The 27714-nt window shown below is 35.3% G+C and overlaps 1 protein-coding gene across 9 annotated transcripts in view; it reads left to right on the top strand.

The window, feature by feature from the left end:
- The window catches only part of CNOT1 (CCR4-NOT transcription complex subunit 1), a 94020-nt gene that overhangs the window by 2764 nt on the left and 63542 nt on the right, over positions 1 to 27714 (top strand). For all 9 annotated transcript variants that reach the window (XM_031949952.1, XM_031949953.1, XM_031949948.1 and 6 more), the window contains exons 2-5: positions 12490 to 12764; positions 25870 to 25977; positions 26783 to 26881; positions 27595 to 27663. In XM_031949952.1, the coding sequence (XP_031805812.1) occupies positions 12663 to 12764; positions 25870 to 25977; positions 26783 to 26881; positions 27595 to 27663 (378 nt within the window). In that variant the 5' untranslated portion in view covers positions 12490 to 12662. The remainder of the gene's footprint in view (positions 1 to 12489; positions 12765 to 25869; positions 25978 to 26782; positions 26882 to 27594; positions 27664 to 27714) is intronic.

The raw sequence follows: 27714 nt of genomic DNA, 5'->3' as shown, positions 1-27714 counted from the left end.
CCCTACTAGACTTAAAATCAACTACGTTTTCATTTGCATAGACTCCCAAGTATGCACCATCTTTTAATATAAAATCAAATAAAATAAACCTGGCCTTTGAAAAATGTTCTCTGTAAGGAATTGTGTAGTTTTATAAGTTGAGTTGTAAGGATTTTGAGTAAATTACTACAATTGGAGAAAAGCGAGGATGTTAGGAAGTTTTCTGCGTCTGATTAAAATGAGAGTAAATATTTCTGGCTTCTGTCAGTGCTTGCTATAGTTACTAAAAGATTCCTAATCGAAGTTAAATGGATCAAAGGATCTATAACTATAACAAGTTGCAGGGAAGTTTTTCCTTAGTATAAGAATTTCTAGTTGAAATTTATGCTTGTATTCTTAGTTTTTACTTTCTCCAGCATTTACCATTCTGCATAGATATATTTAGGAGGCTTCAAATTAACAACTAAACATTTTCTCACCCAGGTAGTTCATTTAGTTGTAGATTAGTACGTCATGATTTTTTAAGTTTGTAAGGATAGAGTGATGTCAGGAAAGATTTTTGAAAGCCTTACGCCAGTAAAAGAGGTGTACACTTTGGATCAAGATATAGTTGGTAGTTTTGAAGTGCAATATTTAAATTTAACTTAATTTTAATTGTATTTGTGGTTAAAATATGCTTTTAAATGTATTTGTTTTAATTTTTAATATGTATTGACACCTGAAACAAGAATAGGAACCTTTATGATGCAAGGTGACTAGCTCATATATTATATTGGTACTTTATACTTCATATAATTTTTGTCAGGTTCTTTAGGTTTTGGAATATTAATACACCTGCGATTTTTATTTATATTGCTTTGTAAATGAGTCTCTTGGTAGTTTCCCACTACCAGGGTCTTTAATTTTCTTAGGAGCAGATTGGTATTAAATTGTATTGCTGAACATGGATCTGTGAAGTTTTATCCCGGTGAGTACTTTGTTTTATAGTGCAGATTGAAATCCTTTCCCTCCTCCACCCTCTTAGCCTGTGTAACTCTTTTCTTCGCTCTGGTAAATCCTTCCAGAAAGCTTGAGGTGTTATGCTTAGGCCCTTCCTGTAGCTCTCTTAATACTTGCTTGGGGGTGGTTCCCTTGGTTGGTTGTTCCTCAGACTTTACTTATCTTGGTGATGTGTGCCTGCCTCATCACTAAAGGGCTTCGTGTCTGTTGATTGATTGACCTACCTCTTCAAAGTCAGTGCTTTGACAACCTTTACAATTTACTCAAGTGCTCCCCCAGGATTTTTTGGCAATATGGTGCTCCTTCCCTCTCATCACTGCCTCTCCGTTACTCTTTGGATAACCTGCAACTTTAATACTTCTAAGATAATGATCTAAAGCCATGGAATTGGATAGCATCACTGGAAGTCTATTGATACAAAAGTGGGCCTTTGTTTCAGTAGAAGCTTGGGCTCTTTGAAGTTGTTTGCAGTTAACCAGTTACAATCCTGTTTATTTTTTTTTTTTAATTCTGGGCCCAGTTCCTTCGTTGTACAGAGTGTCCCAGAGGTATATATGCTGCTTGAACTTTTCTATGGGCTGCTCATTATGATCTAAACAGTACAGGCCTGTCATCTTGTTTTTTGTTGTATTGGGAGTTAGAATTTTGAGCCATTATGAATCTTAGGGGCTTTGAAGTGAATTGTGTTCTCCCATATTGCTTTACTTTTCACTCTGCTGGGTATTCACTGTTGTTCTCTGTGGTGTTTTATGTTTATTCCCTGAAATTCCCTTCTAGACTAATGCCTATTTCTCTCCTCATCCCTCTTCTTGTGCCATTTAACTTAACTGGGCCCAAGATTCTTTTATCTAAAGCTCGGAGGTTATACCAGATAACCTCTAAGCCCCTTTATCCCTAACTTTGGTACTATGTTGTCCATCCTTCATTCTTGAAGAGGATCACTGACATTCCAAGGGTTATGTTTTGAGTGTGAATTGGATTTAAGTGAGGTGGAGCTTTGCAAAACCCTTAGTGTCACTCTCTCCTCCACTTAGTCCAGTGGCAAGACAAAGGCAAGATGATTGGTAATGGCTGATACTGTGCTCCTTCTTCACAATATATTTCCCAATAATGTTTAAGAACTGACATCATCATCTAGTTTATAGTGTAATTGTTCTCTCCATTTCTTTTATTCAGTCTTCTGTTCCAGTAGCCTCTTAGCTAATCCATATAAAGAAAAAGACAACTAGGTGGTGTGATGGATAGAGCATTGGACTTGTAGTCAATAAGCCTTGAGTTCAAATCCAGACTTGGGCACTTTCTAGCTGGGTGATTCTCAGCAAGCCACTTAATCTCTGCTTCAGTTTTCTCAGCTGTAAAAAGAGAATTTACTAAGGTAGTTTGAGGATAAATGAGTGCTGTACAAATAGCATCTAGCTCGGTGCCTGGCACATAGGAGACTCCCTGTATAAATTCTAGCTATTATTATTGGAGGTGGCATTTATCATTGTATAAAAACAAGATTAGGTCCTTGATTCCATCAAAATATGTCATAATTACCTGTCTTTCTTTCCTTCTTGGATCATGATATTCTTTTGCTTAGATAATCTTCAGGGGCTCTGTTGCTTAGTGCATACAGCCCAAATTCTAGTTTTGTGTGTGTGTGTGTGTGTGTGTGTGTGTGTACCTCATTAGCTGTTCGGTAAAATCTATGGACTCCTTTTCAGATAATGTTTTTAGATAGATACATTAAAATACATAGGATTACAAAATAACCCACTTATTTTAGTACAATTTTTTTTTTTTTTTTAAAGTTAATGAACTCTGGATTAAGAACCCCCTGCATTAGACCTCCTACAAATCTGAGCTGACTTAATTCTAGGGTTCTCTAACTACGCTCCTTCACATTCTGCTTTTAGCTAAACTTTCCCATCCTTCCTGCCATTGTTCATATTATTCTTTCTGTCTAATATATTCTGCCCACCTGTTGAAATCCTACTGATCTTTCAAGGACCAGCTCAAGTACAGTTTTTTTTTTGGTGGTTGTTGTTCTTCTTCCTTATCTTTTTCATACCAGAAAGCATCTCTCCATCTGTGTTCCTATAGTAGCTTTGCTTATGTCTTTTAGCCCGGTCTATGTTCTGTTGTATTGAGAACAGGTCATGATCCTTCTCATTATCTTGAAAACAGGGTCTCTTTTCCTTTTTCTATGACCATGGAAACAAAATAGAAATGAGGGCATTAAATCATCTTGCCAATCATGTAACCTTACCTCCCCTAAACATTTCATACTGCCTGTAGAAATTGTTTTCTTTCACTAGATGAATGGTGACTTCAGTAGGTAAACTTTCTGAGGGTAGGTACCTTGCTCAGAACAAGAGCTTAAATGTTTGTTGGATATTCTTCTGTTTTGGTGAAAATGGTGTTTTTTGGTAGGAGCCAGTACATTTAGTATTACCTATTTATGAATGGCTTTTCTTTCTTCCTGTAGTGGTGTTTTGAATTTATTGATCACTTTTTGAGTAGTTTGACTGGAAGTTAAAGTGGGAACAGTGACAAACAAGTCAAAGGTAAGAATTAAAGACTTGTCAAATGGTCATAAAACTGATCTTAAGGCAATTTGTCTAGGTTGTCACTTAGAAAGAAAACATTTATCATCACTAAATTAAAAGATGGGGGAGTAGAATGGAGTGGGTGGTTAACTTGTGTATCAAAAGCATGTTTTGAAGGTGATGTGTTTATGTTACCGTGTACCAAAATGTCAGTATGCACACAGTGAATCCTTCCACATGTTATGGAGTGTACAATAATCTGGCATTGACATTGTGTGCATGAGAATGATCTTGTTTTCCTTTTTGAGTTCTACATTGCTGCTGATCTGGTGCTATCCCAAGTCCTGACTTTTGGTAGAAAAGTTCACAAACATGTTTAATGTGTGAAAAGACAGCCTCTTAAAATGAATATGAGCATTTAATCTTAATTTTGTTATAATTTGTGACTCCTCTAAGAAAGAAAGCATGATAATGTAGAAAATTTATTTAAGGTAGAAAAGATTAAATTAAAATAATATAAGTCTTCCATGAGGCAAAGTTGCTAATGTTTATTTGGTGTGTGAATTCTAATCTAGTGCTCCTGACTGTTATTTTCTACTGTTCCGCACTTCTTTTCTGTCTCTAGGTGGTTTCCACTTTTTTTTAAATTAAGTGATTTGAAGAATGTTCTAGTTATTGACATCTTGCGCAGTCTTACATTTTATATTGTTGGAAAATGTAACTTAAAAAATAAATGCTGGAAAACATGCTATTAAGATATTGGCTTGAATACTATAGTAAGGTCTTAGAGGTTAGAACTTTCTGACTTCCTTTTATTTCTTAATCTTTTAAGTGTGAGGAAATTTAAGTTATCTATTGCGTTCAATAAAACTTGATTCCTAAACTCCATTTATTTTTGCAGATACACTGATTAGCCTTAGTCTTCATTGTCTGTAGCCCTGGAAGCTTTAAGTTACTTGCTGAGTCACTTAGCCATGTGTGTCTGAGACAGGACTCAAACCCAGGTCTGAGGCCAGCTGTGTCATCCTGTGTCTGCAGTGTCATCCTGCCATGTGTCATGCAAAATATGTTAAGATTTACAGAGTACTATTAGATTGAATAATTTTCCGCCCATATAATCTGGTTTGGTATTAGTAGGCCTTGAAATTTAAAAAAAAAAATACTGATTTGTATTTTTAGTTGAGCAAGTCAAAATGTTTAAAGTTGCATATTCTCTTTACTATAGAGCCATTTCTTGATTTTTTTTTTTCACTTTAGTGCCATATTCCTGGCAAATTCTTAATTTCAAACTAACATTCCTGCAACTAAAGCATGTTTATTTTTTATAGCGCCTTCCTCCATCTAGAAAAAAACAAAACAAAACAAAAACTATTCAGTTCCTTTTACCTATGAATATAAATTATTTTGGCTAACCATGTTTGGGTTATTCATAGTTAGCCCTCCATTAGTAATGGAAAGTTAAATATAGGAACCACTTTGATAGTCAGAATGCATTTAAAAAGAAAAAAAAAAGGAATGGAAACTGAGGGTATGTGTATAAGTAGTTTCCTGCAGAATTTAAAAGAAAGTTGAAAGTATCACATTTAAACCATTAAGATAACTGTTTAACAGATGAACTTCAAAAGACTAATTCTACTTTTTAAAAGCTACCATATAGTACAATTTTTATTTTTAAAGTAACAACTTGTTTATAGGATTAAAATTTTTATGGGAATTTAAAGACCTTTTCTCTAAGTATTAGTCAAGCTTGACTCCAAATTTTACATACATTCTCTTTTCTTGTAGCATAATCACCATAGTCCTTATCCTTATCTTGCTAATTAATCTTCTAACATGCAGTCTCTCTCTCTGATTCCATTTAGCTATCATGTTGTTATTCTAAAGCTCAGCTTATTAAGCTGTGGGTTGAGACCCCATATGATGCCTGGTATGATGTCTCTTGATTGAATATGGAAGTTGAAAAAATTATTATTTATTATCAGTAAACGTTTTATTTGTGTGCCTATTTTATATACCTGGGGTCACATAAAAATTTTTCTGGTGAAAAGAGGTGGTGAGTGGAAAAAATTTAAGAAGCCCTCTTTGAAAGTACAGGTTTGATCATGTCACTTAACTCCTCAAGAAGCTTCTGTAGTGCCCTGTTTGTTCTAGGATAAAATAACACTTCTGGTGTTTAAAGCTCTTCATGAGCTGGTTCTAACCTCTTCCTGCCTACCCCTTCCCCCCCCGCCCCCCCCAAATCCTGTCTCTCATTCTCTGTCTCTGCTCCTGACAAACTAGTTTGCTTGGTAGTCCTTGTATGTGTGTATGTGTATACACTCTTCTTGGCACTGTCTGTCCCCATGCCTAGAATATTTTCCTTATCTCCACTTGTAGCTTCTTGTAAAGCTTAACTAAAATATCACCCTAGTTTTAATAGTCTCCCCCTCCCCCCAATCACTTTATATTTATTTGTATATAACTTATCTGAATGCATATATCACCAGTTGGCTATTTTCATTTTTGAATTTGCATAAGCAGCACCTAGCTTAGTGCTTGGCAGAAAGGTGTTTAGAAAATATTTATTGATTCATAGGGAAAGCCAGGACTTCAGTAGTGACTGTGGGAATGGATGGACTTATTAAGAGAAAAATTGAAGAATATGGTGTATGAAAAAGAATTAATCAGTTAACAGAATTGAAGCCCCTGCCATATAGAAACCATTTTTAGGAATGGGGAATACAAATTCAGAAGTGAACTGGGTCCTTGCTTTCAAGGAGATTCCATTCTATTCAGAATGCTAGTGCTTTTGGTAGTTGAAGAAATACAAGATGTATACAAAATAAATACAAAGTGATTGGGGAGGGAATCTCTAACAGTAAATCACCAGTAAATGATATTTGAAGGAGTCAGTACTTGAGGGTAGTAGTAAGTGAGACAGCTGAACTCATGGTAGTAGTGATGGGGACAAGCACATTGTAGCAGGTGCAGATGCCTCAAGACAAGGGGATGAAATGTTAAGTGCAAAGAAGGGAGAAATGGCCAAGAAGAAGAGGCCTTTTAAACCAGTGTGAAGTATCTCTGAATATCAAGAAGGAAAAGGGAGAGTCTGGAGTTTATGGAATAAGAGTGGATGGGGGTGGGTTACTTGCACACTTCGATTGTTCTTGGCACTTGTGGAGAGGACAGATACCAGACCAAAATTTTTGTTTTGAGTTGTAAGGAGAGTAGACTATTAGCCACTGAATGAGGCAAGAAAATTTAGAGAAAGTATTTGGGAGTTGGAATGATAATGAGAATCGATTTGCCAAAGGTGAAAAATTTGTCATTGACACTCAATGCTACTGACATTAGGAATTTTTCTTATTGGTTATTTCCTGTCCCCCTTCCCACCATGACATTTTGGGATGGATGAAAACCAGGAATTTAGATTAAATGAGGCAGCATGACATAGTGGATAGAGCACTGCCCTTTCAGTCAGAAAAACTGGATTTAAACCCCTTGTCAGACACTAGCTGTATAATCCTGGGCAAGACCACCTTGCTGTGCTTTGGTTTTCTTAATAAAATGGAAGGTGTTTACCAACTTGAAAGCTATGATTTTATGGCCACACTTAAAGGATTTTATCCTGGATCTTCCTCCAAAAGTGAGAGAGAGAATGAAGGAGAGAGATCAGTTTCTCTGGCTGAATAAATTTCTTATTTAGCACGTGTGATTTTGTGAGTGTCAGAACTTTCTGAATTCTATGTGCCCTAGTGAGTTGTAAATGAAACTTGTGAGGGAAAATCAGAAAACAGCTGGGACATTTTGGCTAAAAGTGTATGTGAAGAGTGGGATAAGAAAAGAGTCTAGATTTTGGCTTAACCAAGAAAACAAACACAACGTACTTTAACTGTTCAAAGGCACTAGAGATCTGTGTAGTTCCTAAAGTTAAAGATTAACAATGACAGCTTCATCAACTTTATGACACACGGAACTAAATACTGCCTTTACCTAACAATGTAATTGTTTCGTATGATTAAAGAAATACTTTTTTCAAAAGTTTGGTCAGTTATTTCGATCATGTCTGATTCTTTGTGACCCCTCTGAGGCTTTTCTTGGTAGAGATACTAGAAGGGATGGCCGCTTCTTTCTCTAGCTCATTTGACAGATGAGGAAATGGAGGTAAGCAGGCTGACTTGCCTAAGGTTACACAGCTAGTAAATGTCTGAGGCCAGATTTAAACTAAAGTTTTTCTGACAAGGTAGGTGGTGAAGTGGTTAGAAAGTGGGGCCTGTGGTCAAGCTCTATCCATTGTGCCATCTAGTTGCCTTTTTCAGAGGTTTTATCCATTCTTTTGTTGAATCCATACAAGTGGAAATTGGGAAGTCAATCCTAAAATGCAGTTTGCAGCTGTCCCTTTATTAAAACAGGTAGTCTGTTAAAGCATGCTGAGCATTTCACTGGTGTATTTTAATCTGGCATGATGAAAATTTAATTTGTGCAAATAGGATTCATTGACTTTGATGTTCTTGTTGGAGACACATTTTCAGATGATCCTGTATTAAATCAGTTCTTAAACCATAATGTCCAAGTTGAATGATAAGTCAGTGTTTTAAAAGGGTTACTTATTGTTTTGTGATTATACTGTTTGGGTGGCTTAAGTAAGGGAATATTTTTTAAAAATGGGTAAAGTTTCTCGAAAAACACTCTGCCTGTTTGAATTGAGTTGTCATGCCCTTCCCAAGCTGAAACATATATCTCAAATATTACCAGTGGTTTCCCAATCAGTAAATGTAATAAATGTCTTCAAATTTCTTCCTGATTTCGCTATAACTTTTGATATTGATAATTTTCTTCTGAACAGTCTCCTCTTCTCTCCTGGCTTTAGAGACATTGTCCTTTGGTTTTCCTTCCATCTCTATCACTTCCCATTTTCTTTAAGCTTTTTAATTCCTTTGAGCTTCTCTTCTACATTTTTTCTTTTGACTATGTCAGTAGCTCCCATTATTATCTTATTTTTCATTTGTATCCAGTTGATTGCAAAATTTTATTTTCAGTTTAGTCTCTTTTCTGAGCTCCAGATAGATTTATTCAACTGTCTATATAATATAGATACTTGAATATACAATGGTCCTATCAAACTTGCCAAACTATTCATACTCTTAATCTCACTATTTCTATTCCTTACAACACTGTTCACTTGGTTTTTTTTTGTTTTTTTGTTTTTTCAATTTAAAACTTTGGTGTGATCCTTCTCATAATCAGCCTGGGCCCTATTTCTTTTCCTTCTGTTCTCCCTATTATTCATATTTTTCCTTTTCTCACTTTACCTGTACCTTTCTTTATTGTACTAGCATTCTAATGAGGTGCCATTTCCAGTTCTGACCTATATCTTGCCACTAGACCCAGTTGGCTTTGGAGGAGAAAGTAAGACTGGTGACTTTGAACATTTGAATTCGGTTCACTTGGAATGTCATGGTTCTCTTTGAGAACAAAGGATAACTAACTTTTGTGAGTAGGAGTTGCTCCACTCAGAACCAACTAGAACTGGACAGTTGGGCAACACAACTCTCCCTTCTCCCTAGTTTCCTCAATTAAGCCTAAGCCCATTTAAAGATTAAAGACCTTAGCTTAAAAGGCCAAGGCCTCCCACAGCCTCCAGGGCCATCTGCAGTCGAGTTGATCCCTGTCTGGCCACTGAACCCAGTTGACTCTGGAGGGGAGAGTGAGGCAGGTGACTTTTCACAGCCCTTCTTTACTTTAATGCAGTTCCCTTGCATGTCATGGCATCACCTCTCTAATATGTATGTCATGGTCCTTTTTTAGAATGAAAAACAAATAGCAACAATAGCAAAGCTTTTGACAGATCTTCCTGCCTCTTCCCCATCTAATTTATTCCTCATACCAATCTTCCAAATTAATTTCCAGTTATTCTGCTGAAATCTCTTCAGTGGTTTCCTTTTGCTTAACAAGTAAAAAGGTTAAGGTCCATGTTATTCTGAAGCAACTCATTTATAAATTATGGTTGTATATATCATTCTTTTAGACTAAGTTTCATTTAGAGTAGGAATTGTCTTATAGAAATTTTTCATTTTCCTCAGTATAGTGCCTTTGAATATGCTGCAGATACTTAATATAAGTTTTTTTTAATTAAATTGAATAATAGTGAAAAAGTAGTCCTTGGGCAAGTCACTTTTAACTTTATTTGCCTTAGTTAGTTCCTTATCTGTAAAATGAGCTGGAGAAGGAAATGACAAACCACTCCAGGATCTCACCAAGAAAAGCCCAAGTGGGGCCACAAAGAGTTGGGCATGACTGAACACCACCAAAGCATAATCTAAATCCTACCTTCTTATTCTATTCTACTCCCTTGAGCTAGCACTTTTATGACTCTCATACACTGCATTCTATATCTTACTTGTGGATGTGGCTTATATTTATCACTAGATTATGGTGGATGTGGCTTATATTTATCACTAGATTATGAGCTCCCTGAAGATAGGGTGAACACCTTAATGTACCTTGTATACAATTGAGCTGCAAACATTAGAATAAGTCTACCTTAATAAAAGGAGTCTATTTCCTCTTCCCATCTTAAAAGTCTGTATTTTGGATTCAGTGAATTATATTGAGGGAGAAAATCTATCTAATAAGTTTCAAATATTGAATTTCTTTTGGTATAGTACTCCTTTATATGATAATTGTAATACCTATATAGTAGATATCTTAAGAAAATGACATTTTGTTCAAAATCTTGAGCTAGTGATTTAAAAAATCTTTCATAAAAATACTTTTTATTAGTAGATAAACTATCAAAGCAATTTGCTGGTACTGTAAGTTGTTTTGTAGGGGAATTGAGAGGTGGGTTAAGACCATTTTAATTTGTGGGAGATGGCAAGGTGTACTTGTTTGGCTGGGAGAAATCTGATTTTCTGTTATTACAGGAATCTTGACCAGGTAGTTTCTTTGGCCTATCATAGTCTTTGATTTGAAGTGTTCTGGAATTTAAGGTATTGAAATTTCATGGGATCTCTGCTCCAAAAAATAGATCTTCTAGATAGCTTAGACTCTAAAACATAAGTAGATGACTTTGAATTGCTGCCATGAGCCTATCTTCATATAGATGGGTCAATTACAAAGCAGGCTACCATGCACATTGGCTGTCTGTTCATAGCCTTGTGAATTTGGGAATCTCAAATATATTTCTTCTCATTTTAAATAATTGGATATGAAGGTCCAAAAAAAATTTCCCATAGAAACATTGTACCACACAGTAGTTAAACTTTACTGGTACAGTGCTATCCAGACTTTTGTAAACTGCTCTGGGAATTTAACCACCCTATATAATGTTTCTAGAGATTGATGTCTTGGAAGTTTTTCAGTAGAATTAAAACAAATTTCTGAGCACAGCTTATGTTGGCATCACTAACTTATAATATCGATATTTTTATATTAGGATATCTTATTGCATTCCGGTGAAGAGAAATAGAAACACAGCAGGAGCACTTATCCCCCAAGAGAGAAGGGCTAGCAGGGCTTTGTACACTGCCCCTCATTTATCCTTGTACACATCTCCCCCCCTTTTCCACCCTTTACTCCGTGTAAACAAACATTTGCTTTGTGTCCTCTGAACAATGTACTCTTTCTAATCCAGCAATAGGCTTCTATTATGAAGCTTGGGGATTCTTTAGAATTAGTTTGAAGGGATTTTTTTTTTTTTTTTTTAAAGTAAACTTCTACTTCCAACTCCTCATCTTACAATTAAGGAAACTGAGGCCTCCTCATTCAGTGTTTTAAGTGACTTGTCCAAGGTGAAACTGATAGTGACGGACCTAGGTCTAAAGCTTAAGTTCTCTGCTCTGCTTCATTGCACTTCTGAGTCGACATTGGATGAGCCTGTCCCCATCAAATAGCATTCAAAACAAAAGTAATAAAGACATGTCCCATACTGAGGGAGCAGAGGGAATGAGGGGCTAGTGAATTCTTGTAGTTATATTGCAGTTTGGGTTTGTGTCAGGTGTCTGGAAGTAAACTGATAAGCTTCCTTTCATTTTAGCTGTTTTGCTCTGTTCTACTGAATAGCTTCTTCACAATTAGAAGGAATGTGATTCTGATGGTCCTACCTTGCTAGGTATTTTACTGTCCTATGTACAACTTAAATTGAAACTACTATCAGAACTATCTGACTTTCTGGGTAGCAAAGTTAATTAAATTGTATTCTTTAGTTTTGCAAGCTATTAATTTTGCAAGTTTGGATTAATTAATTGGATTAAGAAAAAGATGAATAAATGGGTCTCTATATATGTATTATATAGGTGTGTAACAGGTAATTTTTTAACCCCTGACAAATTGGAATATTTTTCTCTTATCTGTGAACTTTAACAATAATGAGTTAACATGTTAACATAATGAAAAACAATAATCTTGATTAGTGGTAGGATAGAACACTGGAGTTATTACCACTATTTTATGGTATTTCATATTGCTTATGTCTCACCAAGTCCAAAGCACTTAATGCTAGTAAAACCAGACTATCATTCTGTAGAAATTTTAATAGTGAATCTTTGTCAAGATTTGAAAAGAAAAGCTAACTCATTTCTATTTTCTTTCCTTGCACCTGACCGATCTTTATATCTTTTATCTATATGTATGAATTTAAATAGCATTTAAGTGCCAAACACAGTACATGTGATAAGGAAACTAATATAAAGGAAAATAATTTCTTATACTTACAGAACTTAAATTTTAAGAGTGTGATTCCACTGATGAGTGAAAGAGGTATGGTGAATGGATTCACATGGTAATAGATTGCCACTCCAAACTGCTCCTCTTTAAGAATATGTCAATTTGAGCCCTATACTAGAACTGGGAATGGGACTAGAGAAAGAGCTTGGTAGCTTACTTTTGAAAGAATGGTCTTAGAGAAGTAAAGGATACTCTTCAATTTCTTTCAAAAAAATTTTTGTGGGCTTTTATTTCTAAAAAATTAATATCATTTGAAATTTTGAATCTCTTTCAGGTGCCATGTTTCAGAACAGAATAAGATCCTTGGTAAAGAAGAACTGAAGAAATTCTACAGAAATCAGATATAGGCTAATTACAAGAAAGAATTAACCTGTCTCTGAGGTGACTAAAGGGGAATAATGGTGATTTTGCGCCGGGCTCGGCCGCCTGCTTCCGCCCCAACCAGCAATGAATCTTGACTCGCTCTCGCTGGCCTTGTCTCAAATCAGCTACCTGGTGGACAATTTAACCAAGAAAAACTACCGAGCCAGCCAGCAGGAAATACAGCATGTGAGTAAATCTGCAAGAGAGTATTCTATTTGATAAATGAGGGAAAAGCTGAAAAGCATTTTGGATCTGCTTACCTTAATGTTCTTATGTATTATAGGGTAGCACTGCTAACTTTTTTTCCTAGTTTGCTTATAATTCAGATTGTCTGAGAATTCAGTGATAGAATCTCCTTTTGGTTTTGAGGAACAGCCTTGTAATTTTAATACTAGTTTATTGGTATTTGTTAGTATTTGTTAAATCATAAATTGTTTTAGGGGTGTTCTCTTCATATCTTCTAAAATTTGTATTCTAATTAAAGACTTTTGAACTTGTCTTATTCTTCACTTAAAAATCCTGAAACGACAGTTTATAGTTTATATTTGTTATGTAATTATTAATAGATAAAAGTATAAGAACTTTTGAAGTTTGAAAGTTATTTTGGCTGCCAGAATTATTTTGTTCTTTGGTAGTATGTGATGAATTGTTTCTAGCTAAAAGTTCTTTTGTTGTTGTTTCCTGAGGCAATTGGGGTTAAGTGATTTGCCCAGGGTCACACAGCTAGGAAGTATTGTCTGAGGTCGGATTTGAACTCGGGTCATCCTGATTTCAGGACCAGTGCTCTATCCACTGTGCCATCTAACTGCCCCTATATTAGTTCTTAAAGTTAGTATTAGTCAACTGTAACTGTATGTAGTACAAAATTAGAACTGCATTTAATCACAGGATAAATTACACTAAAGGTGATATTTGCATGAACATCCTGTTTTTTAAACCTTATGAATGTAGCAGATAAAGGTGAAGTGAGTTGCAAATTTTTATAATCTGGCTAGCTTTAAGAGTTCATTTTGATTGGTGGCATTTTCTCTGAATCATGCTTTCATAGTTCTGCTAATGAAAGTATTTTTAACATGTTCTGTTTGCAGGTAAATTTTTGTTGTGGTAGTTTAGCAGATTATAGCTATATTTTCTTGATCCTGTGTAAATCCTGGTATTAGGTGATGAGGTTATTCCATGTAAGTGACAAATGAAGCATTCTTTGAGTGCCAAAATACTTTTATTGGAAATCTTCCTTAATTTAAATGTTCATTGTATACTGGCTAATTTTTCTTCATCTTTTGGGTTACATGATTTGGAGTTTTCATGATATGTATCTATAATTAAACTGTCCTATAATATAGTGATACCTTTAGAACCTGTTGAAATATACTTAGGGCATGAGCTCAGATTTCATAGAATCATAATATTGCAAAGCTAGGAGGATCATTTAATCCATCCTATACTTGAATAAGCATTGTCTCTACATCTTAGCAGATGAGTGATATTTAACCTTCGCTGCAAAACTTTTGTGCTCATGTCTGCGAGCAGCTCTTGTTTTGGGAACTATTCTAATTGTTAGGAATTTTTTTAAAGCAAACCTAAATCTACCTCTTGAAACTCATTTATTGTTCCTGATTTAGCCGTCTGGCTAAACATACTAGCACTAGCTTAGCCCATGTATATGAAAAGAATTCCCATTGTACCATAGCCAAGTGATCATCTAATCTCTGCTTGAAGACCTTCAAAGAAGGAGAACCCCTATCCTTTGGTTATCCTTCTGCTTTTGAATGACAGTTATAATCCTTGTTCTTGAAGTACTTCACAATTGCTTTCACATCTCTCGGGAGTCTTCTTCAATATTCACAGGCCTTTCAGTAGATCTTGATAGTTTGTGTATGACCACAAGGCACTTTACCATTTTTGGAGGGCTTCTTCTCAATATCTCTGATTTAATGATAGCCTTCTTAACATGTAGTCTGACTAGTGAGATGTGGCTCTTCTTAATTTTGTATCTTATGGGTCTCTCCATGTAGATGAAGACAGTATTTGGGGTTTTTGGCTACTGTATTATACATTTGGTTCATTTTGAACTGCTCCATAGGCGTTTTTTTTCAGATGAGCTGATATGTAGCTAGATATTTTGTTCTTGTGAAATTTTTTTATTTATTTAATGTGAATGTGAATATTCAGGCCAGTATTTTAATTCTAGCATAAATTTTCCTATTTCTGTCATTGCACATGATAAAGGGAATAGATTACTAGTTTTGTAGTGAGAGGATCTAGATTCAAATCCTATAGTTATTATTTATTAGAATGCTTATGTGATCATGAACAAGTTATTTAATTGCAGAGCTTATAAAAGGTTATTAATATTTGATGTATTTCTTACCTCACATAATTATAAGAAAAGTGCCTTTGGGAAAAAACATTGAATTATAGAAGTGAATCATCCCTTCTAGTGCCCTCTATGATTTTGAGAAGCTTTTATTCAAGTTGATACTGACCTGTTATTTAATAATCATAAACAAGTATTGTTATCTACTTTTACTACTAGCCCTGAAGAATGGATGAGAGACTTTTATCAAATACTTTGCTAGAATCTAAGCAGTTCAACATGTTATAATAGAAAGATGGCAAGAGTTCATGTACTAGTTTTCCCGATTATTAGTTGTGACATTGAGCAAGTCTTTATCTTTCTGTAGCTCAGTTTCCTTGTCTATAAAATGAGGATGTTGAACTAAATGACCTCTTTGAGCTTCCTTCCAGTTCTAAATCTATTATAGTCTTTTACCTACATGGTTCCTTTGATTTACCAGTCAGGTAACGTATTAAAAAAGGAGATGGAAGTTAATTTGGTATAACTTTTTCTTGACTCTGCAATCTTTTCTTCCTTTTGTAGATGTTCACTAACTATCCCTTTTTTATGTGCTAGAATTTTGTCATGGATTCAAGTCATGGTTACCAGTCTAGTTCATATTTCCCTACTCTTGTGACATATTCCTAATTATTTGTGGTCTCTTGGAGGTCATTGATAAGGACCCAGCAGTCATGTGCATTCCCTGGGATACTGTAGTCAGGGCTTCATAGTGTGAATTCATTAATGTCAGTTGGATGCTCTCTTAAATATAGTGAGATGGTCTTGAAGGTTATTTGCTGATGAGCCATTTTTGTTGGATTCTTCCCAGACCAGAGTAAGGGTTGAGTATTTAAGCACTTGTGCTTTTACTCTCATCTCTTAATTACCTTGTCTGCTCTGAGCAAGACAGGTTTTAAAACTTGTTCACTGTCCTTAGCTTCCTTCTTCAAGTCTCTTATTTGTTTTGAGTTTTAGTGCTTCTAACTTTCCTAGGCTTTGTAATTCTGTGTTCTTTTGGTTTGTTTTAGTCTCAGTTTTTAATGTTCTTGAGTGTCTTATCCTACCATCTTCTCAGAGCTGGGAAGAGTCATTGAGTGTATTCGAAAATGTGGAGATAGGATGGCTGTCAATGAAAGTTGAAGTACATGGCTTGATGACAGTTATTGTGACTTTTTGTCTGTTTTTGGTAGAGCAGCTCTTCCCAAACTACTGCTAGATACCTCTGAGGCCAGTCACTGCACAGAAAATAAATGGTGTGGATCATACTGTCAGCATTTTTTAATCTCTCTGGTCTATTTTCATCATTCATGAAATTGATCATTTCTATTCAACCTAGCAGGATTGTTTGGAGAAAAGTGCTTTGTTAGCCTTAAAAGGGTATTTTATTTCAAAAAGAACCAAGAGAGGGAGACAGACAAACAGTAGACAGAACTAACAAGACATAATTCCCTCTGACTTACTTGTCCAGAATTGAATTTATTAGCTTTTCTTGAAAACTATTCCTTTTTCCTATCTTCTCAGACTGTTGAAAACCACCATCCTTCCAGTCATCCAGGCTTACAACCTGTGTCATCCCTCGTTCTCCTCTGTCTCTATTCCCGTATTCAGCCAAATATATCTTTTTAAAAAAATTTTTTTTAAATAATAGTTTTATTTTTTCAAATACATGTGAAGATAGTTTTCAGCGATCACCCTTGCAAAATCATTTTCTCCCTCCTTTCCCCTTTCCACCTCCCCTTGACAGCAAGTAATCCAATATATATTAAACATGTGCAGTTCTTCTATACATACTTTCATAGTTACTACGTCGCGCAAGAACAATCAGATCAAAAAGGGGGAAAAAAAGAAAAAGCAAGCAAATAACATAAAAAGTAAAAATACTATGTTGTAGTACACACTCAGTCCTTACAGTCCCCTCTCTGGCTTTTTTTTTTTTTTTTTTTTTTTAATCACAAGACCAAGCCATATCCATCAGAATTGATAATTGCATAATCTTGTTGCTGTGTACAATGTTCTCTTGGTTCTACTCACTTTACTTTAGAATCAATTCATGCAACTCTCTCTATGCCTTTTTGAAATCATGCCTCTGAAATTTTTTCAAATATATTTCCTTATTTGTCATATTGGTGCAAGAAAAATCAGACTCAAAAGAGAAATAAAAAATTTCTACAAAAAATAAAAAAACTACAAGTGAAAATACTATGCTCTGACATTCAATCTCCACAGTTCTCTCTCTGGATGTGGATGGCATTTTCAATCCCAAATCTATTGGAATTGCCTTGAATCAATCTCATTATTTAGAACTAAATCCCTCACAGTCAAATCATCACATAATCTTCTTGTTGCTGTGTACAATAATCTTCTGTTCTGTTCATTTCACTCACCATCAGTTTATGTAAGTCTCTTCAGGCCTTTCTGAAATCAGCCTGCTCAATATTTCTTTTCGTTTTTTATTAAAGCTTTTTATTTTTTAAAACATATGTGTGGACGATTCTTCAGCATTAGCCCTTGCAAAACCTTGTGTTCCAATTTCCCCATCATTGAACAATTGGAACTGGCCTGAGTCATCTCATTGTTGAAGAGAGCCACATCCATCAGAATTGATTATCGTATAATCTTTTGTTGCTGTGTATAATGATCTCCTGGTTCTGCTCATTTCACTCAGCATCAGTTCATGTAAGTCTCTCCAGCTCTCTATGAAATCATCCTGTTGGTCATTTCTTACAGAACAATAATATTCCATAAACATTCATATACCATAATTTATTCAGCCAGTCTCCAATTGATGGGCATCCACTCAGTTTCCAATTTCTTGCCTCTACAAAAAGGGCTGCCACAAACATTTTTGCACATGTGGGTCCTTTTCCCTCCTTTAAGATCTCTTTGGGACATAATTATGCCCAGTAGAAACACTGTTGGATCAAATTGCATAGTTTGAATAACTTTTTGCTGCTCATCATTTCTTATAAAATAATAATAATCCCTTATATTCATACACCATAACTTATTCAGCTATTCCCCGATTGATGGGCATCTACTTTATTGCCAGTTCCTTAACACCACAAAAAAGGCTTCCCAGCATCTCCCTCACATGTCCTATTCTCTCCTCTGACAGTACCCCCATTTGGGGGCAGGCCTTGTTCACTCACAGTTGGATTATTATAGTAGCTGCTGGTAGGTTTCTCCACACCAGTTCATCCTGTACTCGGCCATCAGTGATATTCATGATGTGCAGATCTGATCATGTCACAACCTTTGAACTCCAGTGACCGACTCTCCATTTCCCCAGAATCAAATATAATATAACTTGGCATTCAAAACCCTTTCTTTCTCTTCTCCCTTTTACTTCTCAACACCCACACCTTCTACAATCTAGTGATACTGGGCTTCTTGCTATTATTTGAGCAGCATACTCATCTCCTAACTAATGGACATTTTCACTGGTTGTCTTCCATGACTGAAATTCTATTTCTCAGCTTCTAAAAATCCAACTTTTTTGAGGAATTTTTGTTAATCTCCCTTCATGCTAGTGCCTTCCCATTCTTGATTATCTCTAATTTATCCTGTATATAACTTGTTTGCACATAGTTGTTTTTGTGTTATTTCCCCCATTAGATTGTGAACTTGACAATAGGCACTTTTTGCCTTTCTTTGCATCCCCAACCCTTAGTATGATTTCTGGTACATAGCGGGTGATTATTTATTAATTAACAAAATACCACCTCCTGGTCCCTACTTCCTCTATGTGTGTTCTTTTCCACTGTTAAAATGTAAGCTCCTTGATGTTAAGTTACTGTCAGTATTTAGTATAGAGCTTGGCACATAATAATCATTTAATAATTGTTTCTTCTTTCATTCATTCAGATATTCATTCAATGAAAAAGAAAGTGTCTGTCATTTTTGATTTTTCTTGCCTTGGAATTTTATTGTGGAATGGGTCACAGTGATCCCAAGACGGCATTTTATGTGTCATTTTGTGGTGAGAGCATAAAAAGAGATAATAGCTAACTTTATTGTCAGATAATTGTCCAGTAAAGATCTACATATAATTTTTGGCACTTATTTAGAAAGTAAATCTGAAAGAGCTTTGTGGTCTGTTGGCTAACTTGACCCATAAACTTGTAACTTATACATGACATTCTAAAATGTATAATAGATTCTGGTGTCCTTGAGGATGGTAGGAAGAAAGGGAGTTAAGGATGAATGAAATTATTATTTTTCTATTGAGACTGGTGATTTAAGTGATTAAGTAGACCTCCAACTTCTTAATCAGATTATTTTACTTGGTATATCTAGGGTTGATGGAAGACTTGGAAGTATATATCATATTGAACATTGCACTGGTAGCAGTTAAAAATCAAATTGCCAACTTGTAGGAAATGAAAGTTGATATGGAATGCTTTATATTACTATAAGTAAAGTGAATGGCTATTAGTAGAAGAATGTATCCATATTCTAATGTTGCCTATATAACTTGCTTGTGGTGAAGAATATACTAAAATGTGAGAAACTTTAGTTCATTTTATTAGGGATAATAATAATAATACATGGATTCACTAAAGGACTTTAGTGAAATAAATCTTTCCCTGATGTTTTAGAAGTGACCATAGGTTTGCAAAGGCTATGCCAGTGCGGTATAACCCTGGAACACGGTAGGATTAATGGAGCTGGAGTTAGAAAGGGATGTTCAGATGCTTCCTTTGGTAGCTCTGGAACTGAGACTTTGAAAGTCTAGGGTGTGTGCATGTCTGTATGTGTGTGTGTGTGTTTTTCTTTGCTCATAATTGCCACAGATTGCAGAGGAAGCTTAGTATAGGAAGAAGAGCATTGACTGTATGTAGACAATAGATCTGGATCCATATCCCATCTCTGATGCTCATTAATTGTATGACCTTGAGTAAGAGACCTCTAAGTCCCAATTTCCTCATCTGAAAAATGAGGGAACTTCTGAACTCTTTCTTTCTAAGTGTAAATCTGTAACCCTTTGATTGAGAAGGGAAGTGGAAAGGAATCTTCGAAGTCTTGTTAAGCTTTTCTTATACAGAGGAGGAAATAGACTCAGAAAAGGTCAAGTGTCTTGCATGAAGTTAATAATGAAGGTCCTTTTCATCCAAAACTGGCATTTTGTGTTTGGCATTGAGTAGAATAAATTTTTGACATGTGCTCTAATTTTTCATCATAAAACTAATTTTAGCATATTTAAGATTTAGCATATTTTGACAAGTCCATTTTCCCTAAGGTTAACCTTAAATATATAACTTACAAAGTTTTATCAGTCTTTAAACAAATTAAGTTTCTATGGCGGTGAAGCATGCTTTGTTCTGTCTCTTGGGTAACTTCCTCCTCCTCCTCCTCCTCCTCCTCCTCCTCCTCCTCCTCAATTAGGTTAAGTGACTTGCTTAGGGTCACATAGCTAGTGTCAAATGTCTGAGGTTGAATTTGAACTCGGGTCTTCCTGACTCTAGGCCAGTGCTCTATCCACTGTGCCTTCTAGTTGCCCCTGTCTTGGGTAACTTTACTTAACCATTTTATAACCTGTTATTAGATCATATTGCAACATTTCCCTTCCATTTGGAGAGGTTCCCATTTGGGAATCTAGCAATGAAGTGTGCTAAGAATCACCCCAGTTTTGTAGTAAAAATTCTATATATTTAATGGAAGTACCTAAAAAAAGATTGAAAAAACAAAATGAAAAGCATTTTTGCATTCAGACTCTATCAGTTCTTTTTCTGGAGGCATTTTTCATTACGAGATCTTTGGAATTGTCTAAGATCATTGTATTACTGAGAATAACTAAATCAATCATTCATAGTTCATCATACTATATTGCTGTTACTATGTACAATTATATCCTGGTTTTAATCACTTCACTTTTCATCAGTTCATGCAAATCTTTCTAGATTTTTCTGAAAGGATCCTGTTATAGTACAATAATACTCCATCACAGTCATATACCACAACTTTTTCAGCCCTTTCCCCAGTTGATTTCCAGTTCTTTTGTCATCACAAAAAGAGCTGCCATAAATATTTGGTTACAACTAGGTCCTTTTTCTTTTTCCCTTTAGGCTATACCTATGAGAGATACATTGGTGGGTCTAAGGGTATGCAGAGTTTTATAGCCCTTTGGGCATAGTTCCAAATTGTTCTTCAGAATGGTTGCATCAGTTCATAAGTACTTTTTTAATAAATTGAATTGTCACCCCATAATCTCAGATGAATCAAAGTATTTAAGGGACTTTGACAAGTTTACATCTAAGATTTTCAAAATTCTTTGATAAGCATTTATTGGATGGTAATTTTCAGGTTAGGGCAGAACTGCTGATTGTATTTAGGGATTGGACCTGTCATTTTATTAATATAAAGTATTGCCCAGATTTAGTAATCTTCTGCAACATTATAAATTGATGAATATTAATTAGGGAGAAATGTTTAGCAAAATAAAAATGCTATAAAATAGTAAATATAAGGTTTTCCAAGTTAATAATTTGTCCGTAGGTATCCTACTTATGGAATTAAATAATCTTGTTTTCATTTGAGTTTGACACCATTGACCTAGAGTACTGAGTTTAAGTGACTTATCCAGCATGCCACAAGACAATATCTGTTTGAAGAGTTCTTCCTGGTAGTGAAACCAGTTCTCTACCTACCATGAAATAGATATCCAAATATTTCAGTTTAATATTAAGAATTGACCTTGGAAATGCCAGGAAATTAGCAAGAAATAGTATATGATTTGTTGTAACATATTTTCAAAACTTAACCAAAGTTAACTTGAAAATATTATCACATTTAGTAACATTAAAAATTACATTTTTTTTTCCATGATGATAATCTTGTTAACTTCAACATATCTTAACAAATCCCCGTGTTGCTTTTTTTCGAGGTATAATTGTTTTTACATTTTTATTCACCCTAGCAATTGTTTTTAAGTTATCACAATAAGAAAATAATTGTTAGAAATATGAACAGCAGTGACTTGTAATTGAATTGATTCTAATCATTGACTTTTAATTCATCTTTTTGTAGCTTTGTGTAGATTGCCTAAATTCATTTGTTAAGAATAGCTATATATGTAACTTATTTGTAAGCCAGTTGTACTGTATTTGGATAATGAATGAAGGAGTTGTGAACAAACATTTAGTAAGTACTAATTATGCCACAGCCACTATGCTAAGTACTGGGGATCCCAAGAAGGTAGAAGGGGATGGGCACTGGGAAAGCCTCTAGGAAGATGGGGGACTGAAGTGGTGGAGGAAAGGAGGGTCAGTCAGGTACAAAGGCAAATGGAGTTGTAAAGAATTGAAAGCTGGGTTATCGAGCCCTTGATTCCGTGCAGGGCTCTAAGGTAGAGCCCTAAAAACTTGCAAGGAAAGGAAGAGGCCAGGTGACAGACTGAGAATATGATATTTGATCCTGGAGAGAGAGAGAATAGGAAGGTCCAATCCCTACTGGACCTTACTGGGCAGAGGATGACACAGTCACCTCTGAGTTTTAGAAAAATTACTTTGGCATCAGGGTGAGTGTAAATTGTAATGGAAAGAGACTTGAGAAAGAGGGACCAATTAGAAGCCTTTGGCAATAGTACAGGTGAGAGGTGGGGAGGGCCTGAATTTGGGTTATGGGCATATGAATGGAGATAAGGAAAAATATGAGTGTGTACTGTGTGTGGGTATATATATAAATATATATATATATGGGTATACATGTATACAAATGGGCACATATATAGTGTGAAGGTACAAATGACAAGATTTGACAACAGATTGGATTTGTACAGTGACAGAGAGTGAGAAGTTGAATATGATACTGAGGCTTATGATCTGGGTGACTGAGAAAGTGGTGGCAGTCTTGACAGTAGCAAGAAATAAGTCGGGAGGTTTGGGACATGCTATATTTGAGAGGCCTAGCAAGGCATTCAGTTTGAGATGTTTAAGCTGGGAGGAAGACTTAGGGCAGGTTGTATAGATATAGGAATCATTTGCCTAGCTAGAGAAGGAACTGATGAGATCACCAAATGAGTTCTTTTATAGAGTGAAAAGAGAAGGGGCCCACAATAGACCTTTGGGGTATACCGTGGTATGGAATAGAAATGAAGACTCAGCAGAGGAGGCTGAGGTGAAGTTATGTGATTTATCAGTTAGTCCTGGATGACTCTTAAAAACTTATTTTTGCTGTCTTTGTGTTACTTCTCAAACCTGTGATTTTGTGAGGGTTGATTGTCTTTGTCTAGCCTGAACTTCTGTACACTTATCAGTGCTAATAGGTGAACAATTAAGATTAAAAGTTTTTCTTACTCTTAGAATCTTTTTCAACTTTTAATGTAGCACATCTCCTTTGAAAATATGATACCAATTATTATATTTTCTCTTCCCTTTTGGACAATACTCAGAGTGGTTTGGGGGTTTTTTTGGGGAGGCAATTAGGGTTAAGTAATTTGCCCAGAGTTACAAAGCTAGTAAATGTTAAGTGTCTGGGGTCGGGTTTGAACTTAAGTCCTCCTGACTTCAGGGCTAGTGCTCTATTCACTGTCATCTAGCTGCCCCTATACCAAAATATTAATCATCAAAGTGATTAATAAACTCACCCTACTTCTAACTGTAAATGCTCATGTTAACACATTGAGATTATTGTAGTGCAATTATTTTCCCTTTTTAGAAATGAGGACCCTGACTTAAGATACAACTAATAAGTATCATGTGGGACTTAAAAGACTTACAGGATTGTAGATTTAGAGGTAGAAAGAACCGTGTGTGTGTGTGTGTGTGTGTGTTTGTTTTTGTGTGAGCGCGTGTGTGTGTGTGGTTCAAGTTTTTTAGCCCTCTCTTTGCAACCCCATTTGGAGTTTTCTTGGCAAATGTACTGAAGTAGTTTGCAGTTTCCCTTTCCAGCTCATTTTACAAATGAGGATACTGAGGCAAACAAGGTAAAATGACTTGCCCAGGGTCACACATCTAGGAATTGTCTTTAAGGCCAGCTTTGAGTTCAGGAATCTTCCTTCATCTTTCTGAGAAAATGAAGCGATCCAGGAACATTTGCTATAGGTCCTTACAACTTAGTAGAATAATGCAGACTTTACTTGTTGAATTTTAATTTTTGTCTCCCATATTTTACAGAGCCATATAATTCAATTTTGCACTGTACCACATTTTCTATAATAAAAGATAGGCGTGTTTATTTGAAGCTTAGGAGTAATTAATATAAATTGGTTTTTAGAAAGGGATTTGTTACCAAGATCATTTTCCTTGATTTTGAAGACAAAAATAAGTGTACTTCAACATTCTTTTAATGTCTTGTTGACTTTGGAGAATGGGATTCTAGAATTAAAGATTTGCTAGGTTATTTATACTGTAATTTGGTTCTAATTGACAAATTGTGACACTTATGAATATATGAAACAAATATTTCTTGTATGTTGAATATGTATCATTAAATATTAGGCTAGATTTTTTGGGAGGAAAACTAAAGTGAGACAGTCATTTAATGTTAGGATGAATATAGTGTAAACATTAGCAATCTTATCAAAGTGGCATGGGGGGGGAATGAAAACTAATTTGCCTGTGTGCAACTTATGCTGTTAGTTGATAATAAGTATTTTCCTCTTGATTTTGCTCTCCTTCCAGTCCAAGTTCTTGGAATAGATAAGTCTCTTGCTCTCTCCAAACCTGACTCTGGATACTAGTTGATTTGGGAGCTTTCTGAATATTAAACTCTAACATAAGATCCCCTTGAATTTGGATTAGAAAAGCTGAAAACTTCTAGGAACAATGTTTTAAACTGCCCAGATAGTAGTGATACTAGAGATACCCTTTATCCTTTGCCTTCTCTTTTCCTTACCTTCCATTCCTTTATTCCCCTTTCTCCCCCCCACCCCCCCCAAAAAAAAAAAAAAATCAAAAAGCAGCTGCTCAAGGACTGTTAGGCCTATTTGATTGCTAAAATTGCTGAGATGAGGTAGCAATCAACTTTTTCCTTCTTGTGGGATGGAGGATCATCTGATGTTCTTAAGGTTTTACCATCTTCCATATTTCTTTCCATAGTTTTCAGACCCTTGGCCCATAGTCATCTGATTCACCAGTATAACTTTTGGATATCTTACCCTTGTCATTTGCCTCACCACCAAACCCTTAGGGCCCTGAAGTCAAACTTTATTGTGGTCTCTTTTGGTTTAGAGTATGAGCTGCTTGAGTGGGAGGTATTTTACTTTTTCTCTTTGTATCCCTTAAGTGTTTAGCTTAGTGCTTGGCACATAGTGAATGATCAATGCTTTTTAATTCATTCAAAACTACTATATTTGGACCAGTAGCTTCTTTTTTGAGGTTTGTTGTAGATCACTTTTCAATTGTGCCCGACTCTTCATGATTCATTTGAGATTTTTTTTGGCAGAGATACTGGAGTGGTTTGCCATTTCCTTCTCCAGCTCATTTTATAATGAGGAAACCTGGATAAATGGAGTTAACTGAGTTGTCCAGGGTCACACAACTAATAAGTATGTATCTGAGACTGGTATTGTACTCAAGCCTTCCTATTCCAGGCCTAAAATTCTAACCACTATACCACCTAGCTGCCCTTTTTGAGGTAGACAAGTTTAAAAAGCTAGGACAGTTTATAGGGTTAGAAACAAGTTTAATTTAACCAAATTTAGAAAAAATTATATTATTTAAACATGACCCATGTAAAATGTTGCTGGCTTAAAATTAAGAGTAATTGTGCTATACCTGTTGATTTAGAATGATTTTAAGATTGTGTACTAATTAGCTTTTTCCTCTTTTGTCCCTGAAGACTTATGATTTAAATACACATTTCATTATTTATAAAGTCAATATACTCTATATCTCAGCTTCTTCTGTAATTGGATATTCATTGTGGATTGAGATTTGTTTGTTACATTATATATATGTATGTATGTATTACTTTTCCTGTTCTGAAAGAAGACATATTCATTGGTTTTTTCAGATTGTGAATCGACACGGCCCGGAGGCAGATAGGCATTTATTACGCTGCCTATTTTCTCATGTGGATTTCAGTGGCGATGGTAAAAGTAGCGGCAAAGATTTTCATCAGGTACTTTTTGCATTAAATTGTGTCTATTTCTTTTAACCAACCATTTCACTTTGAATATTTAGAAAATATTCAGTAACAAATCAGTTAAATCATTTGATTTTAATCCTTTTTAATAGCTGGGAGGAGATTGATAAGAAATTTTAGTTCATAGTTATAAGACAGTAGTGTTAGTGGCTGAAGAATAGGCAGTGATTCTGCTTTGGGTACAGAACTTGTCCTGAATCTAGTTCAGGGAAAGCATGTTTTCTTTTTTAACCTGAAAGTGGAGTTGGTACTTACTGATTCTGTGGGATAATCGTAAGGGAGCTAGGACACTCCTCCACCTACATCTCCCTCTGTCTGTCCCCTCCCCACCCTCCCAACCAAAAGTTAGGAAGTAGCAGCTCCTCTTGTGGAGGACGGGGACCTCCTTGAAATAGAGACTTTTTGCTTCCTAATCTATTTATACCTCGGGCAATGAATTGGTATTATTGCAAAAAGCTTTTTGTTTAATGCAGGTATCACAACATGGGCTTAGTGGCATTTGTACTGGCTGTAAATATTGCGTTTAAATTATAAGATCTCTCATTTCTGTATTTAAAAAGAAATGTTTGCTCATCTGCTTAAGACTAATATTGATCATTGCATTTATTTAGCTGTCTTTATAGGTTTGTTTTTCTAAAGTTTAAGTAACGAGGGAAAGTATTCTAATAGGTTTATATATTCTTTATTTTTAAAAAAAATTGTGAAAAGATCAGGGGCTTATATAAGCATTTAAATAATAACTTCAACAGTTTGAATAAATACTAAATTTTTTTTTTTTAAGACTCAGTTTCTGATTCAGGAGTGTGCATCATTGATTACAAAGCCAAATTTTATCTCGACGCTGTCCTATGCCATTGATAATCCATTGCACTATCAGAAGGTTTGTATTCTTTATAACTTTCTATGTTAGGCTTTTCAGAGGAGCCATTTTGTCTTTTTCAAATTTTCTAGTTCATTATTTTGGTGGTAAAGATCTCAGTAAAGATAATATATATATATATATTAGCTAAACTCCAAGTGGTATAACATCTTAGAATTTTGATCATAAAGAGACCTTAGGGGGGGAATCATCTGGTCAATCCTTTAATCTTGTAGATTGGGAAGTTTTATTCCTGGTCAATGTAAGTGGTATTTTCAAAGTCAAACAAGTACTGAAAAGATCTGGAATTCAAACCCAGTTTTCTTATTTCCACATTCCACATTCACCTTTCATGCTTATTGTAGTTAAATATTGGCATTGTGACCATGGCTGTCTCTTACAGGTGGCTTATGTGATAAAATAGACTTCAGCCAAGTTTGGATCATGCCCTACAGTCACCTTGTAAAGAGAAGAGGAATTTGACTGGCTTTAAAACTTGATGCCAGAAGACCTGGGCTCTGGCATTTTTAAAATTCGTGATCCTGGGCCATATTTACCACCTTCCTCATAGTTTTGCAGGAGAAATACTATTGATTGAAAATTAAGGATGATAGGTTCTAGTATGTTTTGTTGTAGGCAGACTCTCTGTAGAATGGTTTTGCTTATCTTCACTGATACCCAGATCAAGAAAACTTACTAAGATGATTCATATCTTACAATTTTATTGGTTTCAGAGTCTAAAGCCTTCACCCCACTTATTTGCCCAGCTGAGTAAAGTTCTCAAGTTAAGCAAGGTTCAAGAGGTAGGTGATTTTGGATAGTGAAAGTGAGTCAAGTTGAAATGATAATATCAA

Source organism: Sarcophilus harrisii, chromosome 2, assembly GCF_902635505.1.
Source record: "Sarcophilus harrisii chromosome 2, mSarHar1.11, whole genome shotgun sequence".
Classification (NCBI taxonomy): domain Eukaryota; kingdom Metazoa; phylum Chordata; class Mammalia; order Dasyuromorphia; family Dasyuridae; genus Sarcophilus; species Sarcophilus harrisii.
Note: the sequence above shows the minus strand (reverse complement) of the source record. Positions and strands in the feature narration are given on the sequence as shown.